At 38.5% G+C, this 20,030-nt stretch overlaps 1 protein-coding gene across 2 annotated transcripts; it reads left to right on the top strand.

Moving 5' to 3' along the window:
- Nucleotides 1-383: 383 nt before the first annotated feature.
- ppp2r2aa (protein phosphatase 2, regulatory subunit B, alpha a) lies at nucleotides 384-18,650 on the top strand (the record flags this gene model as incomplete). Of its 2 annotated transcripts, XM_081350073.1 has the most annotated exons (10): nucleotides 384-668; nucleotides 1,118-1,189; nucleotides 2,473-2,570; nucleotides 11,476-11,641; nucleotides 11,991-12,103; nucleotides 12,185-12,362; nucleotides 13,477-13,641; nucleotides 13,724-13,893; nucleotides 16,221-16,312; nucleotides 17,349-18,650. In XM_081350073.1, 10 exons carry the CDS (start codon nucleotides 662-664, stop codon nucleotides 17,626-17,628), a joined length of 1,341 nt encoding a protein of 446 aa, XP_081206199.1. In that variant the 3' UTR covers nucleotides 17,629-18,650. The 2 variants fall into 2 exon arrangements, with proteins under 2 accessions (XP_081206199.1, XP_081206198.1); XM_081350072.1 differs by lacking the exon at nucleotides 384-668 and having other exon boundaries at nucleotides 1,069-1,189.
- Between the last annotated feature and the right edge of the window lie 1,380 nt (nucleotides 18,651-20,030).

Here is a 20,030-nt window from a genome sequence, read left to right as displayed (position 1 = left end):
CTACGGGGCCATAACGTAAGATACAAGGTAATGGAGCCTTTTATACATTTTCGTGTTTCTTTAAACGCCTCAGATGTAAAGTTATTTACATCAAATGAATGGGAGTCAATGGAATGCTAATCGCTAATCAATGGTGGCGCCTGGGAAGCTTCAATGTTTTCCGAAACACTGCCCCCCTGATCCAAACAGCTGTGGGGGCCATATAGATTTCCATAGTATTTTACCCCCTACAATGGAAGTCAATGTTCAGCAGAAGAAAGAAATTCATACAGGTTTGGAACAACTCAATATTATTATCTATATCTATGATGACAGACTTTTCATTTAGGGTGAACGATCCCTTTAAGTATTTATCTAAAAAAAACAATGTGTTTTTGGATGGTGGCCGCGCGAGGTCGCTGTCGGGCTTCGCCTTCTTTGCGTGAGTCGTGACGTCACCGGATCACGCACTACCAGCGCGTGTGTGCGGAATGATAGAAGAGCTAAACACGCTTCTGTACGGAGGGAATTATGAAATCAAACCGTATTCCAGCACTGTGTTAAGAAAACAAACATTCTCTTGTGAAAATATCTTTATGAAGTAACCGAGTCAGAGGAAAAGACGCTTGAAATCAACATCGAAAAATAAACAGGCCCAGGACTGATTCAGATCCAGCCCAGCATGGACGGTATATATGAGCAACTTTAATTTCGCTATATTAAATATGATTCATGCAGTCACGTAATGTTATGCGGTGTATTGCGTCGCTTAGAATGTAAAGCTGATATTCCGACACATTTTGTGGTCTGCAATGCTTTGGAGATTGTTAAATGTGTGTATGTTGATTGTGATTTAAATCTGCTCTTGAATTGCGAGTCATGGTGAAGCAGAAATAAGGTCCCACCTCTGTGTCTGATGCATGTGTAGATCGTCAGATGTGCTCAGATGTTTGGCACACACTGCTGGACACAGTCCCGATCAACAGCTCGTTCTCAAATCCATGTGAACTCACTGGATATATCTGTGTTTCATGAAGATTTCTCGATCAGAACTGTTTGTTGAAGTGGACACAGATAAGGGGGGTTTTAATGTGGTCCTCGTGTTGGACATACAGTGTGAATTTGTCTTCGGTTCCAGGAGATGGAGACGGCCAGAGCCGCTGGTGTCTGTCCCAGGTCAAAGGAGCCGTAGATGATGATGTAGCTGAAGGTAAGACACATCCCTGACACCACAAGAAAACCACAACCCCAAAACACCACAGGTACTGCTGTAAAACAATAATAAATTAACATAGGAACTTCTTCTGAGTATCATTTTTTTGTGACAGTGATGGATATTATCCCAGTTAACAAATCTGTAGTATTGTAATGAAGTTGTTATTATTTTTCTGTCTTTTAACATCTTTGGTCCTGAATTTTATTAAAAGAAATATGATATATCACATCATATTATATCATAAACTTCACGACCGAAGACAGTAAAAGGAAAAGTAATAACGAATTTATTAGTGCTTTCAAATCGATTAATCACATCTAACATAAAAGTTTTTGTTTACAATAATCTATGCGTGTGCATATATATATATATATATATATATATATATATATATATATATATATATATATATATATATATATATATATGTATATATGTGTGTGTGTGTATATATATATATATATATATATATATATATACAGACACATGTCATGCACACACACACACTAATATATATATATACATAATATATATACGCACGCATATATTGTGTAAACAAAAACGTTTATGTTAGATGCAAACGGTCAAATAATGGTCATGGAAACACATGAGCAAATTGTAAAAGAGTAATTCATATCAATGAAATATTTATGGAAATCTGTAAAAACTTGACATTTACAATGAAATGTAACATGACAAGTGGAAATAATATATATACAGAGAGAGATTTGTATATAATTTATTTACTATAAAATATTCTATCAGCTACAAAGTGCCCTTTTGAGTGCTATATTTATCAAATAATTTAGAAAGTAACTTCAAGAGCTCTGAGAACGATGTTTTGTAACAGTTTTGGAAATTTAGTGGCGTTTCAGTTGTGAATTCGGACCGTTCGTGTCAAAATGTTTTTCGTTATGTTTATTAATATTTATATATGAGGTTAAATTGTTGTAAACATAAAGGATTTGTTCTCTGGGTTGAGTCAGAACATGGCACAGCCCAGCACCACACTGTTGCCCGTCACAATAATACGACAGACAGGCAGAAAGAGAGAGAGATTGTTATTCTTGGGGAATGCTGGGATGGGGGGTTGCTGGATGGCACTGCGTGTGCAGATGCCTGAGATGCTTTTAATGCCAGGCTCTGCGTGCGCCCGCCCACACACGCACAAATACAAGAGTCACTTATATTCTCAGAAACATTCAGAGAAACAATATGGTCTCATAGTTGATCTTGTCAATTATTCATTATTGTGTCTTTGTGTGTGTGTGTTGCAGCTGACATCATTTCTGCGGTGGAGTTCAATCATTCTGGGGAGCTTTTGGCCACAGGAGACCGGGGCGGAAGAATAGTGATCTTCCAGCAAGAGCAAGAGGTGAGATGGATTACTGGTCATTACGCAGAACAGTTAAAGGGTGGAGCATAAATTAAATTGTTATTCAAAATGCAAAAGAAGGCCATATCAACCCTGGCAACATACAGAATGTTATTGGTTCTCACGTGCCGACACGCCAGGTTTGAATATGCAATATTAAAAGCTTCATTTATGGATGGATTATTTGCAACACAGTGATATTTTAGCGTTACTCGTGTACCATTATTACACGGCTCTGTGGAATACTTGATTCTGATTGGTTAATTGCACCATCCAGGAATATTTTATCCCCCTATAATAACCGGTAAACAGTAATAATAACTGGGTAACTGAAGTTGCTAGGAACAGTTGTTCCTCGTGGAAGTTTTGCGTTTGGTGAGCTAATAAAATATTAAAATTCAAATCAATATTTTGTGTACAGTTATTTAATTATGTCATCCGGTATTGCGGATTCACTCTTTCTTACGATTGTTTTGTACACTGTAATGGATTATAATATTACAAACAAGTACGATTTTAAAACTGTTTCATCTCAAATCAATATATCTTACCCTCATAATTATTTATGTGGTGAAATACCTTGTAATAAGTTGAATGAATGTACCATATTCCTTAAATGTCTGTCTAGTTTGAGCTTGCCGCTTGCTAGCAACTGCTTTTTGCATGGAAGCTGTGTTTAAAGAGCTAATAATATATTTCAACTCAGGTCAATATTTTTTATTCATAGGGAAACGGTTTTATTCAGAGGCTGTTTAACTGATTTTTTTTAATAAGTATCACCTGAATTTCTGTCTAGTATTAACCCTAAAGGCATAGTTCATCCAAAAATGAATGATTTACCTTCATGTCGTTCCAAACCCGTAAAATTTTAGTTCATCTTTGAAACACAAATGAAGATCTTTTTGATTAATTTAAACGTGCTGCGTAACACGAGAATGAAGCTCATTGGTTCCTGCTGAAGCTCAAACGTGCTGCGTAACACGAGAATGAAGCTCATTGGTTATTACTGAAGCTCAAACGTGCTGCGTAACACGAGAATGAAGCTCATTGGTTCCTGCTGAAGCTCAAACGTGCTGCGTAACACGAGAATGAAGCTCATTGGTTCCTGCGGAAGCTCAAACGTGCTGCGTAACACGAGAATGAACCTCATTGGTTATTACTGAAGCTCAAACGTGCTGCGTAACGCGAGAATGAACCTCATTGGTTATTACTGAAACTCAAACGTGCTGCGTAACACGAGAATGAAGCTCATTGGTTCCTGCGGAAGCTCAAACGCGCTGCGTAACACGAGAATGAACCTCATTGGTTCTTGCTGAAGCTCAAACGTGCTGCGTAACACGAGAATGAACCTCATTGGTTCCTGCGGAAGCTCAAACGTGCTGCGTAACAAGAGAAAGAACCTCATTGGTTCCTGCTGAAGCTCAAACGTGCTGCATAACACGAGAATGAAGCTCATTGGTTCCTGCTGAAGCTGAAACGTGCTGCGTAACACGAGAATGAACCTCATTGGTTATTACTGAAACTCAAACGTGCTGCGTAACACGAGAATGAACCTCATTGGTTATTACTGAAGCTCAAACGTGCTGCGTAACACGAGAATGAACCTCATTGGTTATTACTGAAGCTCAAACGTGCTGCGTAACACGAGAATGAACCTCATTGGTTCCTGCTGAAGCTCAAACGTGCGGCGTAACACGAGAATGAACCTCATTGGTTATTACTGAAACTCAAGCGTGCTGCGTAACACGAGAATGAAGCTCATTGGTTCTTGCTGAAGCTCAAACGTGCTGCGTAACACAAGAATGAAGCTCATTGGTTATTACTGAAGCTCAAACGTGCTGCGTAACACGAGAATGAAGCTCATTGGTTATTACTGAAACTCAAACGTGCTGCGTAACACGAGAATGAAGCTCATTGGTTATTACTGAAGCTCAAACGTGCGGCGTAACACGAGAATGAACCTCATTGGTTATTACTGAAGCTCAAACGTGCTGCGTAACACGAGAATGAACCTCATTGGTTATTACTGAAGCTCAAACGTGCGGCGTAACACGAGAATGAACCTCATTGGTTATTACTGAAGCTCAAACGTGCTGCGTAACACGAGAATGAACCTCATTGGTTCTTGCTGAAGCTCAAACGTGCTGCGTAACACGAGAATGAAGCTCATTGGTTATTACTGAAGCTCAAACGTGCTGCGTAACACGAGAATGAAGCTCATTGGTTATTACTGAAACTCAAACGTGCTGCGTAACACGAGAATGAAGCTCATTGGTTATTACTGAAACTCAAACGTGCTGCGTAACACGAGAATGAAGCTCATTGGTTCCTGCGGAAGCTCAAACGGGCTGCGTAACACGAGAATGAAGCTCATTGGTTATTACTGAAGCTCAAACGTGCTGCGTAACACGAGAATGAAGCTCATTGGTTCCTGCGGAAGCTCAAACGTGCTGCGTAACACGAGAATGAAGCTCATTGGTTATTACTGAAACTCAAACGTGCTGCGTAACACGAGAATGAAGCTCATTGGTTATTACTGAAGCTCAAACGTGCTGCGTAACACGAGAATGAAGCTCATTGGTTCCTGCGGAAGCTCAAACGTGCTGCGTAACACGAGAATGAAGCTCATTGGTTCTTGCTGAAGCTCAAACGTGCTGCGTAACACGAGAATGAAGCTCATTGGTTCCTGCGGAAGCTCAAACGTGCTGCGTAACACGAGAATGAAGCTCATTGGTTCTTGCTGAAGCTCAAACGTGCTGCGTAACACGAGAATGAAGCTCATTGGTTATTACTGAAGCTCAAACGTGCTGCGTAACACGAGAATGAAGCTCATTGGTTATTACTGAAGCTCAATGGTGCTGCGTAACACGAGAATGAAGCTCATTGGTTATTACTGAAACTCAAACGTGCTGCGTAACACGAGAATGAAGCTCATTGGTTCCTGCGGAAGCTCAAACGTACTGCGTAACATGAGAATGAAGCTCATTGGTTCTTGCTGAAGCTCAAACGTGCTGCGTAACACGAGAATGAAGCTCATTGGTTAGGGTAAACGTACCTATTAAGCTCACCAAAATCTACATTGAGACATTTTTAGTGCACAAGATATTGGTTTTAGTACAAGAAGTTATTTTAAAATAAAATATTAATCTCTCACACTATAATATTTCATTTTATTTTAAATGACAAAAGTATTTCAATTAAGATGTACATCATTAAATATAAAAAGTCTGGCTGTGCTTAATGGGTACATTTTGTACCCTTTAAGCACACCCCTGTTCCCAATAAGCTCACAACAAGTTTTATTAAAAAATCTTGTTTATTTTAAACAACCTTTTTAAGGAATAATTGAAAAAAGTTTTATTTGAAGGTACAGAGTCAATCACAAAAAAACAGAACACTAAAATCAAGCAACAAGGCATTCAATTTGATCAGGTAGCCTATCCTATTCATAGTGACGTGTCATTCAAACTCATTGCAACATCTAGACTAGTCCACGTTCAGCTATGTAACCCATATTGAAAAATCAAATAACAAAACAAACCAATGTGCTCCTTAAAGGGATACTCCACTTTTTTTGGAAATTGGCTCATTTTACAACTCCCCCAGAGTTAAACAGTTGAGTTTTACCGTTTTCGAATCCATTCAGCCGATCTCCGGGTCTGGCGGTACCACTTTTAGCATAGCTTAGCATAATGAATTGAACCGGACAAGACCATTAGCATCTCTCTCAAAAAAATGACCAAAGAGTTTCGATATTTTTCCTATTTAAAACTCGACTCTTCTGTAGTTACATCGTGTAATAAGACCAACAGAAAATGTAAAGTTTAAATTTTCTAGGCTGATATGGCTAGGAACTATACTCTCAAAATCGCACCTTTTCATTTTCCGTCCGTCTTAGTACACGATGTAACTACAGAAGAGTCAAGTTTTAAATAGGAAAAATATCGAAACTCTTTGGTAATTTTTTTGAGAGAGATGCTAATGGTCTTGTCCGGTTCAATTCATTTGCTAAGCTATGCTAAAAGTGGTACCGCCAGACCCGGAGATCGGCTGAATGGATTCGAAAACGGTAAAACTCAACTGTTTAACTCTGGGGGAGTTGTAAAATGAGCTTATTTCCAAAAAAAGTGGAGTATCCCTTTAACTCTCTGGGTCAGAGCTTTCCTGTCTACTCCAAACTTCTTGGACAGATACGACAGGTTTCTGATGGCTCCTTCTTTGTATGACATGCCTCTTTCATCTTTGGGCATACACTATAGTTTCGTCTAGCTTTTGTCATCTTAAGACTGTGAAAATAAGTTTATTAATCATTTTTTTTGAAGATTAACATAGTGACAACCATCAGTTAATATTTAAATTCTGATTATTAAGTATTTACATAGACGTTTAATGTGGGTGAGCTTAAAGGGAGCACACACTGTGCTTAATTGGAGCAAAAACATTTTTTAATTAATAAATATTAAATTAAAATTTAAAGGAAAATATTTAGCTAAATTAATAATCTAGGTAATGTATTAAGTTTATACCAATTTTAATATGAACAACTATTATAGACAATATCTATGAAATTATGCTTTTTCTAATTGATGTCACACTGAAGCTGTGTGATTGTCATAGTAGTGCACCCTTTAAGCTCACCTAACAATAATATGAATTCTTTAAAAATTACAGCAGTTTAAAACCACAGACTATCAATAAAATGTAAAATTATAATATTATGGATTTAAAAGTACAAGCCATTAATTCCTGTGAAGTAATATATTAATGTAGCACACAATCTTATACAGCTAGTAAGCTAGCTATGTTCGTAGCATCTGGGCTATGTTGCTAAAACTATCTTTTAGATCTAACTGTAATTATTTCCCACATCCAGGTTCCAGGTTATAATATTCAAAAGTCTAAACATTAATCTCTTAATTTTGCAATAAGAAGATGTACTTCTTCAAAATAAAGGCTTAAACATATAAAAAATGCACATTTGAGGGGCTCCTCTTCTGGTGAAAGTTTTCAGACAGCTTTGAAAATAGCCGCCAGACAGTGTGAACACATGGACACACATATCTCAGTGTGCAATGGTCTGATTGGTTTAAAATTACAGGAGGTATATAGTAACAAACACATCAATTGGTTAATACATCAAATAGGATAATACATTGCTGTTTCTTTTTATAATCTGAGCTCCAAGATGGTAGTGTGCTTAATGGGTACTTGAGCTTAATAGGTACGTTTACCCTATTACTGAAGCTCAAACGTGCTGCGTAACACGAGAATGAAGCTCATTGGTTCCTGCGGAAGCTCAAACGTGCTGCGTAACACGAGAATGAAGCTCATTGGTTCTTGCTGAAGCTCAAACGTGCTGCGTAACACGAGAATGAAGCTCATTGGTTCCTGCGGAAGCTCAAACGTGCTGCGTAACACGAGAATGAAGCTCATTGGTTATTACTGAAGCTCAAACGTGCTGCGTAACACGAGAATGAAGCTCATTGGTTCTTGCTGAAGCTCAAACGTGCTGCGTAACACGAGAATGAAGCTCATTGGTTCCTGCGGAAGCTCAAACGTGCTGCGTAACACGAGAATGAAGCTCATTGGTTCCTGCGGAAGCTCAAACGTGCTGCGTAACACGAGAATGAAGCTCATTGGTTCCTGCGGAAGCTCAAACGTGCTGCGTAACACGAGAATGAAGCTCATTGGTTCTTGCTGAAGCTCAAACGTGCTGCGTAACACGAGAATGAAGCTCATTGGTTCCTGCGGAAGCTCAAACGTGCTGCGTAACACGAGAATGAAGCTCATTGGTTCCTGCGGAAGCTCAAACGTGCTGCGTAACACGAGAATGAAGCTCATTGGTTCTTGCTGAAGCTCAAACGTGCTGCGTAACACGAGAATGAAGCTCATTGGTTATTACTGAAGCTCAAACGTGCTGCGTAACACGAGAATGAAGCTCATTGGTTATTACTGAAGCTCAATGGTGCTGCGTAACACGAGAATGAAGCTCATTGGTTATTACTGAAACTCAAACGTGCTGCGTAACACGAGAATGAAGCTCATTGGTTCCTGCGGAAGCTCAAACGTACTGCGTAACATGAGAATGAAGCTCATTGGTTCTTGCTGAAGCTCAAACGTGCTGCGTAACACGAGAATGAAGCTCATTGGTTATTACTGAAGCTCAAACGTGCTGCGTAACACGAGAATGAAGCTCATTGGTTATTACTGAAACTCAAACGTGCTGCGTAACACGAGAATGAAGCTCATTGGTTCCTGCGGAAGCTCAAACGTGCTGCGTAACACGAGAATGAAGCTCATTGGTTCTTGCTGAAGCTCAAACGTGCTGCGTAACACGAGAATGAAGCTCATTGGTTCCTGCGGAAGCTCAAACGTGCTGCGTAACACGAGAATGAAGCTCATTGGTTATTACTGAAGCTCAAACGTGCTGCGTAACACGAGAATGAAGCTCATTGGTTCTTGCTGAAGCTCAAACGTGCTGCGTAACACGAGAATGAAGCTCATTGGTTCCTGCGGAAGCTCAAACGTGCTGCGTAACACGAGAATGAAGCTCATTGGTTCTTGCTGAAGCTCAAACGTGCTGCGTAACACGAGAATGAAGCTCATTGGTTCCTGCGGAAGCTCAAACGTGCTGCGTAACACGAGAATGAAGCTCATTGGTTATTACTGAAACTCAAACGTGCTGCGTAACACGAGAATGAAGCTCATTGGTTATTACTGAAGCTCAAACGTGCTGCGTAACACGAGAATGAACCTCATTGGTTATTACTGAAACTCAAACGTGCTGCATAACACGAGAATGAACCTCATTGGTTATTACTGAAACTCAAACGTGCTGCGTAACACGAGAATGAACCTCATTGGTTCCTGCTGAAGCTCAAACGTGCGGCGTAACACGAGAATGAAGCTCATTGGTTATTACTGAAGCTCAAACGTGCTGCGTAACACGAGAATGAAGCTCATTGGTTATTACTGAAGCTCAAACGTGCTGCGTAACACGAGAATGAAGCTCATTGGTTATTACTGAAACTCAAACGTGCTGCGTAACACGAGAATGAACCTCATTGGTTATTACTGAAACTCAAACGTGCTGCGTAACACGAGAATGAACCTCATTGGTTCCTGCTGAAGCTCAAACGTGCTGCGTAACACGAGAATGAACCTCATTGGTTATTACTGAAACTCAAACGTGCTGCGTAACACGAGAATGAACCTCATTGGTTATTACTGAAACTCAAACGTGCTGCGTAACACGAGAATGAAGCTCATTGGTTATTACTGAAGCTCAAACGTGCTGCGTAACACGAGAATGAAGCTCATTGGTTATTACTGAAACTCAAACGTGCTGCGTAACACGAGAATGAACCTCATTGGTTATTACTGAAGCTCAAACGTGCGGCGTAACACGAGAATGAACCTCATTGGTTCCTGCTGAAGCTCAAACGTGCTGCGTAACATGAGAATGAACCTCATTGGTTATTACTGAAACTTAAACGTGCTGCGTAACACGAGAATGAACCTCATTGGTTCGTGCTGAAGCTCAAACGTGCTGCGTAACACGAGAATGAAGCTCATTGGTTCGTGCTGAAGCTCAAACGTGCTGCGTAACATGAGAATGAACCTCATTGGTTATTACTGAAACTTAAACGTGCTGCGTAACACGAGAATGAACCTCATTGGTTCCTGCTGAAGCTCAAACGTGCTGCGTAACACGAGAATGAAGCTCATTGGTTCGTGCTGAAGCTCAAACGTGCTGCGTAACATGAGAATGAACCTCATTGGTTATTACTGAAACTTAAACGTGCTGCGTAACACGAGAATGAACCTCATTGGTTCCTGCTGAAGCTCAAACGTGCGGCGTAACACGAGAATGAAGCTCATTGGTTATTACTGAAACTCAAACGTGCTGCGTAACACGAGAATGAACCTCATTGGTTATTACTGAAACTTAAACGTGCTGCGTAACACGAGAATGAACCTCATTGGTTCGTGCTGAAGCTCAAACGTGCTGCGTAACACGAGAATGAAGCTCATTGGTTCGTGCTGAAGCTCAAACGTGCTGCGTAACATGAGAATGAACCTCATTGGTTATTACTGAAACTTAAACGTGCTGCGTAACACGAGAATGAACCTCATTGGTTCCTGCTGAAGCTCAAACGTGCGGCGTAACACGAGAATGAAGCTCATTGGTTATTACTGAAACTCAAACGTGCTGCGTAACACGAGAATGAACCTCATTGGTTCGTGCTGAAGCTCAAACGTGCTGCGTAACACGAGAATGAAGCTCATTGGTTCGTGCTGAAGCTCAAACGTGCTGCGTAACATGAGAATGAACCTCATTGGTTATTACTGAAACTTAAACGTGCGGCGTAACACGAGAATGAACCTCATTGGTTCGTGCTGAAGCTCAAACGTGCTGCGTAACATGAGAATGAACCTCATTGGTTATTACTGAAACTTAAACGTGCTGCGTAACACGAGAATGAACCTCATTGGTTCGTGCTGAAGCTCAAACGTGCGGCGTAACACGAGAATGAAGCTCATTGGTTCGTGCTGAAGCTCAAACGTGCTGCGTAACATGAGAATGAACCTCATTGGTTATTACTGAAACTCAAACGTGCTGCGTAACACGAGAATGAAGCTCATTGGTTCGTGCTGAAGCTCAAACGTGCTGCGTAACACGAGAATGAACCTCATTGGTTCCTGCTGAAGCTCAAACGTGCGGCGTAACACGAGAATGAACCTCATTGGTTCCTGCTGAAGCTCAATCACGTTCGAGAAACACAGAAAATGAAGTGGACTCGGCCCTTAACCTTGGTATAAGCAGGAAAATCAGCGGCTGTGCATTAAAATCATGTAATGGTGTGTTTTATCTCTTACATGTGGTATTTCTGTGTCCTGTCAGAGTAAGAACCTGCCACAGTGCCATGCGGAGTATAACGTCTACAGCACGTTCCAGAGTCACGAGCCAGAGTTCGACTATCTGAAGAGTCTGGAAATCGAGGAAAAGATCAACAAGATCCGCTGGCTTCCTCAGAAAAATGCTGCACACTTCCTGTTGTCAACAAACGGTGAGCTAACCGATGAAATGAAGTGTTATTTTAGTATTACTTCAATACTATTATTTATTAATATTTTGAATTAACTTTTATTTTAATTTCAAAAGTTGTAATAATTTTGTTACATGTATTTGTCATTTTTATTCTGTTTTTATAATTCTATTTAGTTTTAAAGTCATTTTAGTCCTTCAGGTTGAACTTAAAGTTCATTTCCCAAGATAACAACTCTCATTTTCTTTTAGGTTTTTCATCCAATATTTATATTTTATTTGAGCTTTAGTTCAATTACTGAAAATTGTTTTAGTTTAACACTGGCGCATTTATACATGTAGCCAATGCTTCATTATTTTATTGCATGCAGATAAAACCATCAAGCTCTGGAAAATCAGTGAACGAGACAAGAGACCAGAGGGGTATAACCTCAAAGAAGAGGACGGCCGCTACAGGCATCCGTCATCACTCACAACACTACGGGTGTGTTCAGACTCACACACTCTCAGGATTATGTTAATGCGTTAACAAACCCATTGGAGTAACACGCTTTGCTCCGCACAGGTTCCCGTGTTCCAGCCGATGGATCTGATGGTGGAGGCGAGTCCACGGCGGGTCTACGCCAACGCTCACACCTACCACATCAACTCCATCTCAGTCAACAGCGACAACGAGACGTATCTGTCCGCCGATGACCTCAGGGTCAACCTATGGCACCTGGACTTCACCGACCGAAGCTTCAGTATCCTGTTCATACATTTTTGTTTATTCCTGTACTACTGTCAGTAAGATTTAGTTTTTTATGTTTTTGAAAGTCTCTTCTGCTCACCAAGGCTGTATTTTTTTTTCATCAAAAATACAGTAAAAACTGTAATATTCTGAAATATTATTACAATTTAAAATAGCACTTATTCTATTTGAATATATTTTAAAATGTAATTTATTCCTTGTGATCAAAGCTGAATTTTCAGCACCATTACATTCAGTGTCACATGATCCTTCAGAAATCATTAAAAAAAAATCCCGAAAGATAAGTCGCACCATCTTTGAGAGAAAAAAAGCATAGATAAGTTGCGTCGGTGTGTAAGTCACACTTTATTATTACATTCCGAAATAATGTAAAATACTGGTATATAAAATAATAATACAAACATTATAAACACTGTAAACATTCTAGTTCCCCTCACTCAACAACAAATACTATAAATGTAATGATATTCAGAACAGAACAGGAATGAAAAATATAAAGTATAAAACAAACATAAATTATAGTGACATTCGCTGTGAACAACATTTTCTGCGGGTCTTAAAAAGTTATTAAATCAGAGCTGAAAATCTTAAATTCACAAAGGTATGGCATGAAATGTTGCATGAAATGCAAATAATGTTTGTCTTCCTCAGTATTTTTGTTCTGTTTTTATATATATATATATATATATATATATATATATATATATATATATATATATATATATATATGTCTTAACATCTTTGATGCATTTACTTGAGATGCATGTAAAATTAAGTCTTGAACAATTGAAAAAAATGAAGTGAGTTTATGCTTAAAACAAGAACAAATGATCAAAAGTTTCCCTTTGAACTAAGTTGATTTTTCTGCAAATATTTGTTCTTCTTTTAAGCAAAACTCATTTCATTTTGATCAATTTCACAGAAAACAAGACTTCATATTTCATGTCATTTTGCATCTCCAGTAATTGTAACTTGATGAATGTTTCATAGTAGTTAGCAAAGCACTGGTGATTGGGTGATTTACCTCTTCCTTTGAATTGTTTTCATGTTTTTTCCTCATATTATACACTGTCTTACTGAAGTTTAGCCCTTAACCACTGACTCAGACATTGTTGACATCAAGCCGGCCAACATGGAGGAGCTGACGGAGGTGATCACGGCTTCAGAGTTTCACCCGCTCCAGTGCAACACGTTTGTGTACGGCAGCAGCAAGGGCTCAGTGCGCCTGTGTGACATGCGGGCGTCCGCTCTGTGTGACCAACACTCAAAATGTTAGTCTCTGAAATTTCACTTGCCTTTCACTGATCGAGCAGTAAACCCTTCAGAACTCATGTATCGTGTGTTTCTGTGTAGTGTTTGAGGAACCCGAGGACCCCAGCACACGGTCCTTCTTCTCTGAAATCATCTCATCCATCTCAGACGTCAAGTTCAGTCACAGCGGCCGATACATGATGACCAGAGATTATCTGACCCTCAAGATCTGGGACCTTCACATGGAGAGTCGGCCGGTGGAAATATACCAGGTAGGCCTGTAGAGATCACGAATTTTGTGCTGTCGATTAATTGCCGTACCAAAAAAATTGTGATTAATGATTTAAATATGTTTAGTGTACGTCACAGTGTAAGCCTAACACATTATATCCTCCTGGGACCCAGGAATAGACCTTTGTCCACTGTAGTGGACATTATATTTTAGTGAATTTCTCTGACGTCATACATGTCACATGTCACAACCTGGGTGTCTTGTAAAGAGCACATTCAGGACTTTTCAGAGATAGCACATGTTTGGAGGTTTCACCATGAAAACAACTTCTCTTTGGTCTTTAAAAATGTCTGACATTAATTTAGTGATCAAATGTAGCACTCAATATATTACAATATATTGTAATTGTACTTTTCAAATTGTATTTCATAAACCAACATCTCAGGAAAACCATATGGGGTTTCAATTCAAAAAATGACTCCACTGTAGAGGACATCAGGACTTACATCATGTTTATCAGGCATTTTGGGAGACACAACAAGAGAATATGGAAATAAATTATACATAAATATTCCTATAAAATATTAGATATTATTATTATTAAAATGTTGCCAATTATTACACTTCTTTTTTCATTAAATGTTGCTCCAAGCACATTAATGTGCAAATTAGATACAGTGTATAGATACTTTGCATTGAATGGAAATATTAATTTATGGCCATTTTACCCACATATTGCATAAAGTGAAATGGTGTATCAATTCATTCCGTTATATCTTTCATAACATAGTTGAGAATCATCTTTATACAAATTTAGTACAGATTATACATGTATAATTCTCTGAAAATTAATATAATATAATGCAGTCTGATGAAACCCACAAACCTTAATTTTGTATAAAGGCAGACTTTTGACTATCTTTGGTACTTAACAACAGTTTTTTTTTATTATGTCCTTTGGCAAAATGTGATTTGAAATTTAAACTGCACAATTATCTCCAAATAGTTGGGATTAGATCGAATAACCACGATCCAATGATTTATCAATAATCATGACCGGTCCATTTACCCAGTGATGTTTCTGTCACTGGGGTTTTTTTTTTTTTTTGTAAAACAATTGTTGTAATAATCCATATCGCTTTGATGTACCAAAGCAGTCATATACTTATAATAGGAATAGTTCACCTAAAAATGATCATGTTCCAAATATTCTGTGCAACACTAAATGAGAAATTAAAGAATGTCCTGCTTTTATTCATGCAATTAATTTTGGACTAGGGATTTTAAATTTAGAAAAGCACTATTAAAGTCGCTTATGGTAAAAATGGTTTAAAAACCCCCAAAATGTCATGTTTTTAGAAGTCATACCTTGTTTGAGTATTTAAATATTCCCTCATTATCTTTAAATTCATCTTTGGCATCTTAATAAAATGTTGCAATGCCCAGTTTGTGAACCAGTCGTTCTGTTAAATTGGATCTTTGTAAAAGATTACATGGGTTGATCCAGTTCACAAGACTTCAGTCTGAGAGTGATTCGTTCTCGCATCGTGCCGATCCAGACTATAATATAATAATATGTTTGTGTTCTTTTTAACCTTGACTCTACATTAATTGTAATTAAATGGGGAAAAAACAACCAAGACATTCTTTAAAGTTTCACCTTTTCCATGAAAGAGGCTTGAAACTAGTAAATGATCATTTTCTTTTTGTGTGAATTACTCCTCTAAACAAAATACTGATTTAGCAACATTGACCACTAGGTGGCATCAGGAATTTACTTCTTGTTCAAATTTTAATGTGGTGATTTTGCATTCCTTGAAAATATAATTTTTCCAAAATGCAAGTCTTTTGGCTCAAATATTCAGCAGTAAATAAAGGAGAAGCCATCAGGATGCAATTAGATTATGAAAAGTTGGCTTATGATGCTCTACATTAATGATATATTATTTCACTTAGTTATTGTAAATTCTGAGCTCTTGCAGATTGTTTTAGAAGTAATTAGTCTGCACGTCAGTAGTCATGTTTCCAAATTGAATGCATGGTCGACTTTGATGTTAAGTCATTTTGTGTCGTTGGCTTATTTTTAAACTGAATTCAATTGACATGAGCGTTTACACTACGAAAGCAATCCGGTCGATTGTGTTTTCGACTACCTCTGGAAGTGGTTGAAAGTGGACAAGCTCAAAACGTTTTACAACTGTATTGGGCGTCGTCCACTTGTGATCCGATCGACCAAAACGCATCTTGATACCAGGTGTAAACAGGGCCTGAATCATAATCAAGCTTTCTTTGCTGTCAAGTCCTTAAATCAGAAGCACTGAAGTGCCATCAGCGTGTTGCGTGACTTTGATCTCTCTCTCTCATCAGGTTCATGGTTATCTCAGGAGTAAGCTGTGCTCTCTGTACGAGAACGACTGCATCTTTGATAAGTTTGAATGCTGCTGGGGGGGCGACGACAGGTGAGGAGATGCTCTGAGATGAGACGTGACTCGTGTGCTGCATCATTATGACGCTCCCACACATTCTTTAATGACTAAAGCATCTTCAGTTTATGATAAAAGCAAATGCAAAACAAACCTTGAATAGGCATGAGCTGTGTGTTCTCACTGCGGGGTCTTCCCTGCCAGATCACTGTGAACAGTTTATCAGACTCGAGCTTTTATCTTTGACTAACAAATACAGACACACACAATACTGTTTCAGAAACGTCCTGATTTTGAGCTTAAGTACATGAAACTTCATTATATAGAATATTTATGATAATTTGGGGGTCAGATATTAAATATAACAATTTTATATTTATAAACGTATTACTAGCATTGAAACGTTTGGGGTCAGTAAGAGGTTGTTTTTGGTTGAAAGAAATGTATACTTTTATTCAGCGATGATGTATTAAATTGATCAAAAAAAGTGACTGTAACGACATTTATAATGTTACAAAAAAATGTATTTCAAGTAAATGCTTTAGAATCTTAATCTTAAAAAAAAAAAAAAGATGTGACACTGAAGACTGGAGTAATGATGCTGAAAATTCAGCTTTGATCACAGGAATAAATTACATTTAAAAACAAGTTATTTTAAATTTAAATAATATTTCACAATTTAACTTTTTTTTTTCTGTATTTTTTTATCAAATAAATGGTGGGATAAAGAGACTTTCAAAAAACATTTAAAAATCTTATCGACCCAAACATTCAATGTCAGTAAAAACTGCTGAAATGGAGTGAATGAAATTAAACACTTTATTTTACACATTTATTCAATTCACATTTGAAAACAAAAATTGTTATAAAATTCTTACCTTAGCTTAGTTATCGAAAAACATGGCTGGATTTTTTTAACAAAAATGTTCACTGTACTGTACTGTGCAGCAATGGCTTTTTGGCTGAGCTATACACACATATACACACACATATATATATATATATATCTGCCTAATTACTCTCTTATTTTTATCTGCCTAATTACTCTCTTATTTTCCATCTCCATTCTCAGTGAGGTCATGACGGGGTCCTATAACAACTTCTTCCGGATGTTCGATCGGGACGCCCAGCGCGACGCGACCCTCGAGGCCTCGTGGGAGAGCGGCTCCCCCGGCCTCCCGCTCAAGACCTGGCGTGTGTGTGCGGGGAGCAGACGCAAGAGGAACGAGATCGGCGTGGACTGCCTGGACTTCAGCAGAAAGATCCTCTACACCTCCTGGCATCCTCAGGATAACATTGTTGCACTGGCGACAGTCAATAACCTTTACATATTCCAGGAGAAACTGAATTAGGAATTTCAAACTGCTTCGTCCTCATTCCTAGCTCCAGGAGTAAGGCGGGATACATGCTAATCTGGTATCCATGCACAACCTCTCTCCTGAAACTCATAGTCTTAATATTAACCACTGTAGTACACGAAAAACCTTTGGATTATTCTATTACGTTAATTGATACACTGTAGGCCGGAGAAGGGATTTTTAGTTGTATTACTGTATTTGTTTTGGGTTTTTTTTATTTTGCACATTTTGATCTGTCCGTTTTAGCTTTAATCAGAAACCCCATGCACTGCTGGGTTATTTTTCCACGTCTCGAACACGCAACCAAAACGACCCTCAAGCAACCCACAAAATCCTGTTTAATAAGTTTGCATAATCATGATTAACACTGAATCAGTTGTGCAAAACCTCATGCTCTGATCGCTCCCTTCTGGCCTGGTGCAACAGGACGTTTCCTTCACCTAACGCTCAGTCTAATGCCTGACATTTATCCACAAGTGCAATTGACTTGAAGTTGCAGGGTTCCCGAATAGCTACATTATTCCCTACATTAAGTCCCTAATGGGTACAACTAATTGTGGCATTAATTTTATGCAATATATTAGTCTTTGTGGGAAGGGAGACTTTTTATCTCTTTTAATAGGGACACACAAATATTTTAAGTCTTAAGTAATTGTTTGTGCAGATGTGCATGTTTTATAATGTCTTATGATTTTCGGCATCTTATGATGTGTGTCGTTTTATTTGCGGCTTTTTAATACAGAATGGTTCCTATGAGGTAAAGAATGCTCTAGATATTTTTATATAAATTTTCGAAAATGTAAAAATCATGTCCTTGACAGTATTCAGTGTGTTAATGCAGTCATGTGACTGTCTTTGAGCTGTTGATTGATTGGTGCAGAATGATTCTGTATAATGGAGTGCGTTTACATGGAAATCAGGCCTGCTGTATATGAACAAACCCAGAACTATGTTCCCTTTATCTTAATAGTTGTAAAACCCAAATGTAAAAATAAAACTTAATTTTAAGACTGAAAAACTAAACTTCTTGGGGTCATTTTTCCAGCAAAGGAGAATCCATTAAGATGTAATTTTATTATAAAGCAGGTAAGAGAAGATTATACAGAGTAGAATCACTTTTCGTTAAACATCTGCCCCGTATTTAGGTTAGCAGGAACAAATAGGACATCCACAAATGAATCTGTGCCAGAGCTATTTTAGGTTTTGGTGATCTGTGAACCGTACTAGTGGGTTTTTAGGTTGTCATTATTACAGTACATATAGACATTGTGTGTTGTCTTTCAATTTAGGGGCAACATCCGTAATACGCATGTAAAAATATAGACTGTCATTGAAAGTAAATAACATTATTTTCAGGATTTCAGCACGTTTATATCAGCATTGTACATTTATCTCCATCTGTCTATCTCTATCTGTCTGGCTGTCTATCTCTATATGTCTGTATCTATCTATCTGTCTTTCTGTGTCAGTCTGTCTGTCTATATATTTATGTGTGTGTATGTAAATCTGTCCTGTCTGTATCTACAGTGAGGAAAATAAGTATTTGAACACCCTGCTATTTTGCAAGTTCTCCCACTTGGAAATCATGGAGGGGTCTGAAATTGTCATCGTAGGTGCATGTCCACTGTGAGAGACATAATCTAAAAAAAAAAAATCCAGAGATCACAATATATGATTTTTTAACTATTTATTTGTATGATACAGCTGCAAATAAGTATTTGAACACCTGTCTATCAGCTAGAATTCTGACCCTCAAAGACCTGTTATTCTGCCTTTAAAATGTCCACCTCCACTCCATTTATTATCCTAAATTAGATGCACCTGTTTGAGGTCGTTAGCTGCATAAAGACACCTGTCCACCCCATACAATCAGTAAGAATCCAACTACTAACATGGCCAAGACCAAAGAGCTGTCCAAAGACACTAGAGACAAAATTGTACACCTCCACAAGGCTGGAAAAGGCTACGGGAAAATTGCCAAGCAGCTTGGTGAAAAAAGGTCCACTGTTGGAACAATCATTAGAAAATGGAAGAAGCTAAACGTGACTGTCAGTCTCCCTCGGACTGGGGCTCCATGCAAGATCTCACCTCGTGGGGTCTCAATGATCCTAAGAAAGGTGAGAAATCAGCCCAGAACTACACGGGAGGAGCTGGTCAATGACCTGAAAAGAGCTGGGACCACCGTTTCCAAGGTTACTGTTGGTAATACACTAAGACGTCATGGTTTGAAATCATGCATGGCACTGAAGGTTCCCCTGCTTAAACCAGCACATGTCAAGGCCCGTCTTAAGTTTGCCAATGACCATTTGGATGATCATGGGAGAAAGTCATGTGGTCAGATGAGACCAAAATAGAACTTTTTGGTCATAATTCCACTAAACGTGTTTGGAGGAAGA

Source organism: Scardinius erythrophthalmus (assembly GCF_964197995.2).
Source record: "Scardinius erythrophthalmus genome assembly, chromosome: 20".
NCBI lineage: Eukaryota > Metazoa > Chordata > Actinopteri > Cypriniformes > Leuciscidae > Scardinius > Scardinius erythrophthalmus.
The sequence above is the reverse complement of the archived record's forward strand: the minus strand, read 5'-3'. Positions and strand labels throughout refer to the sequence as shown.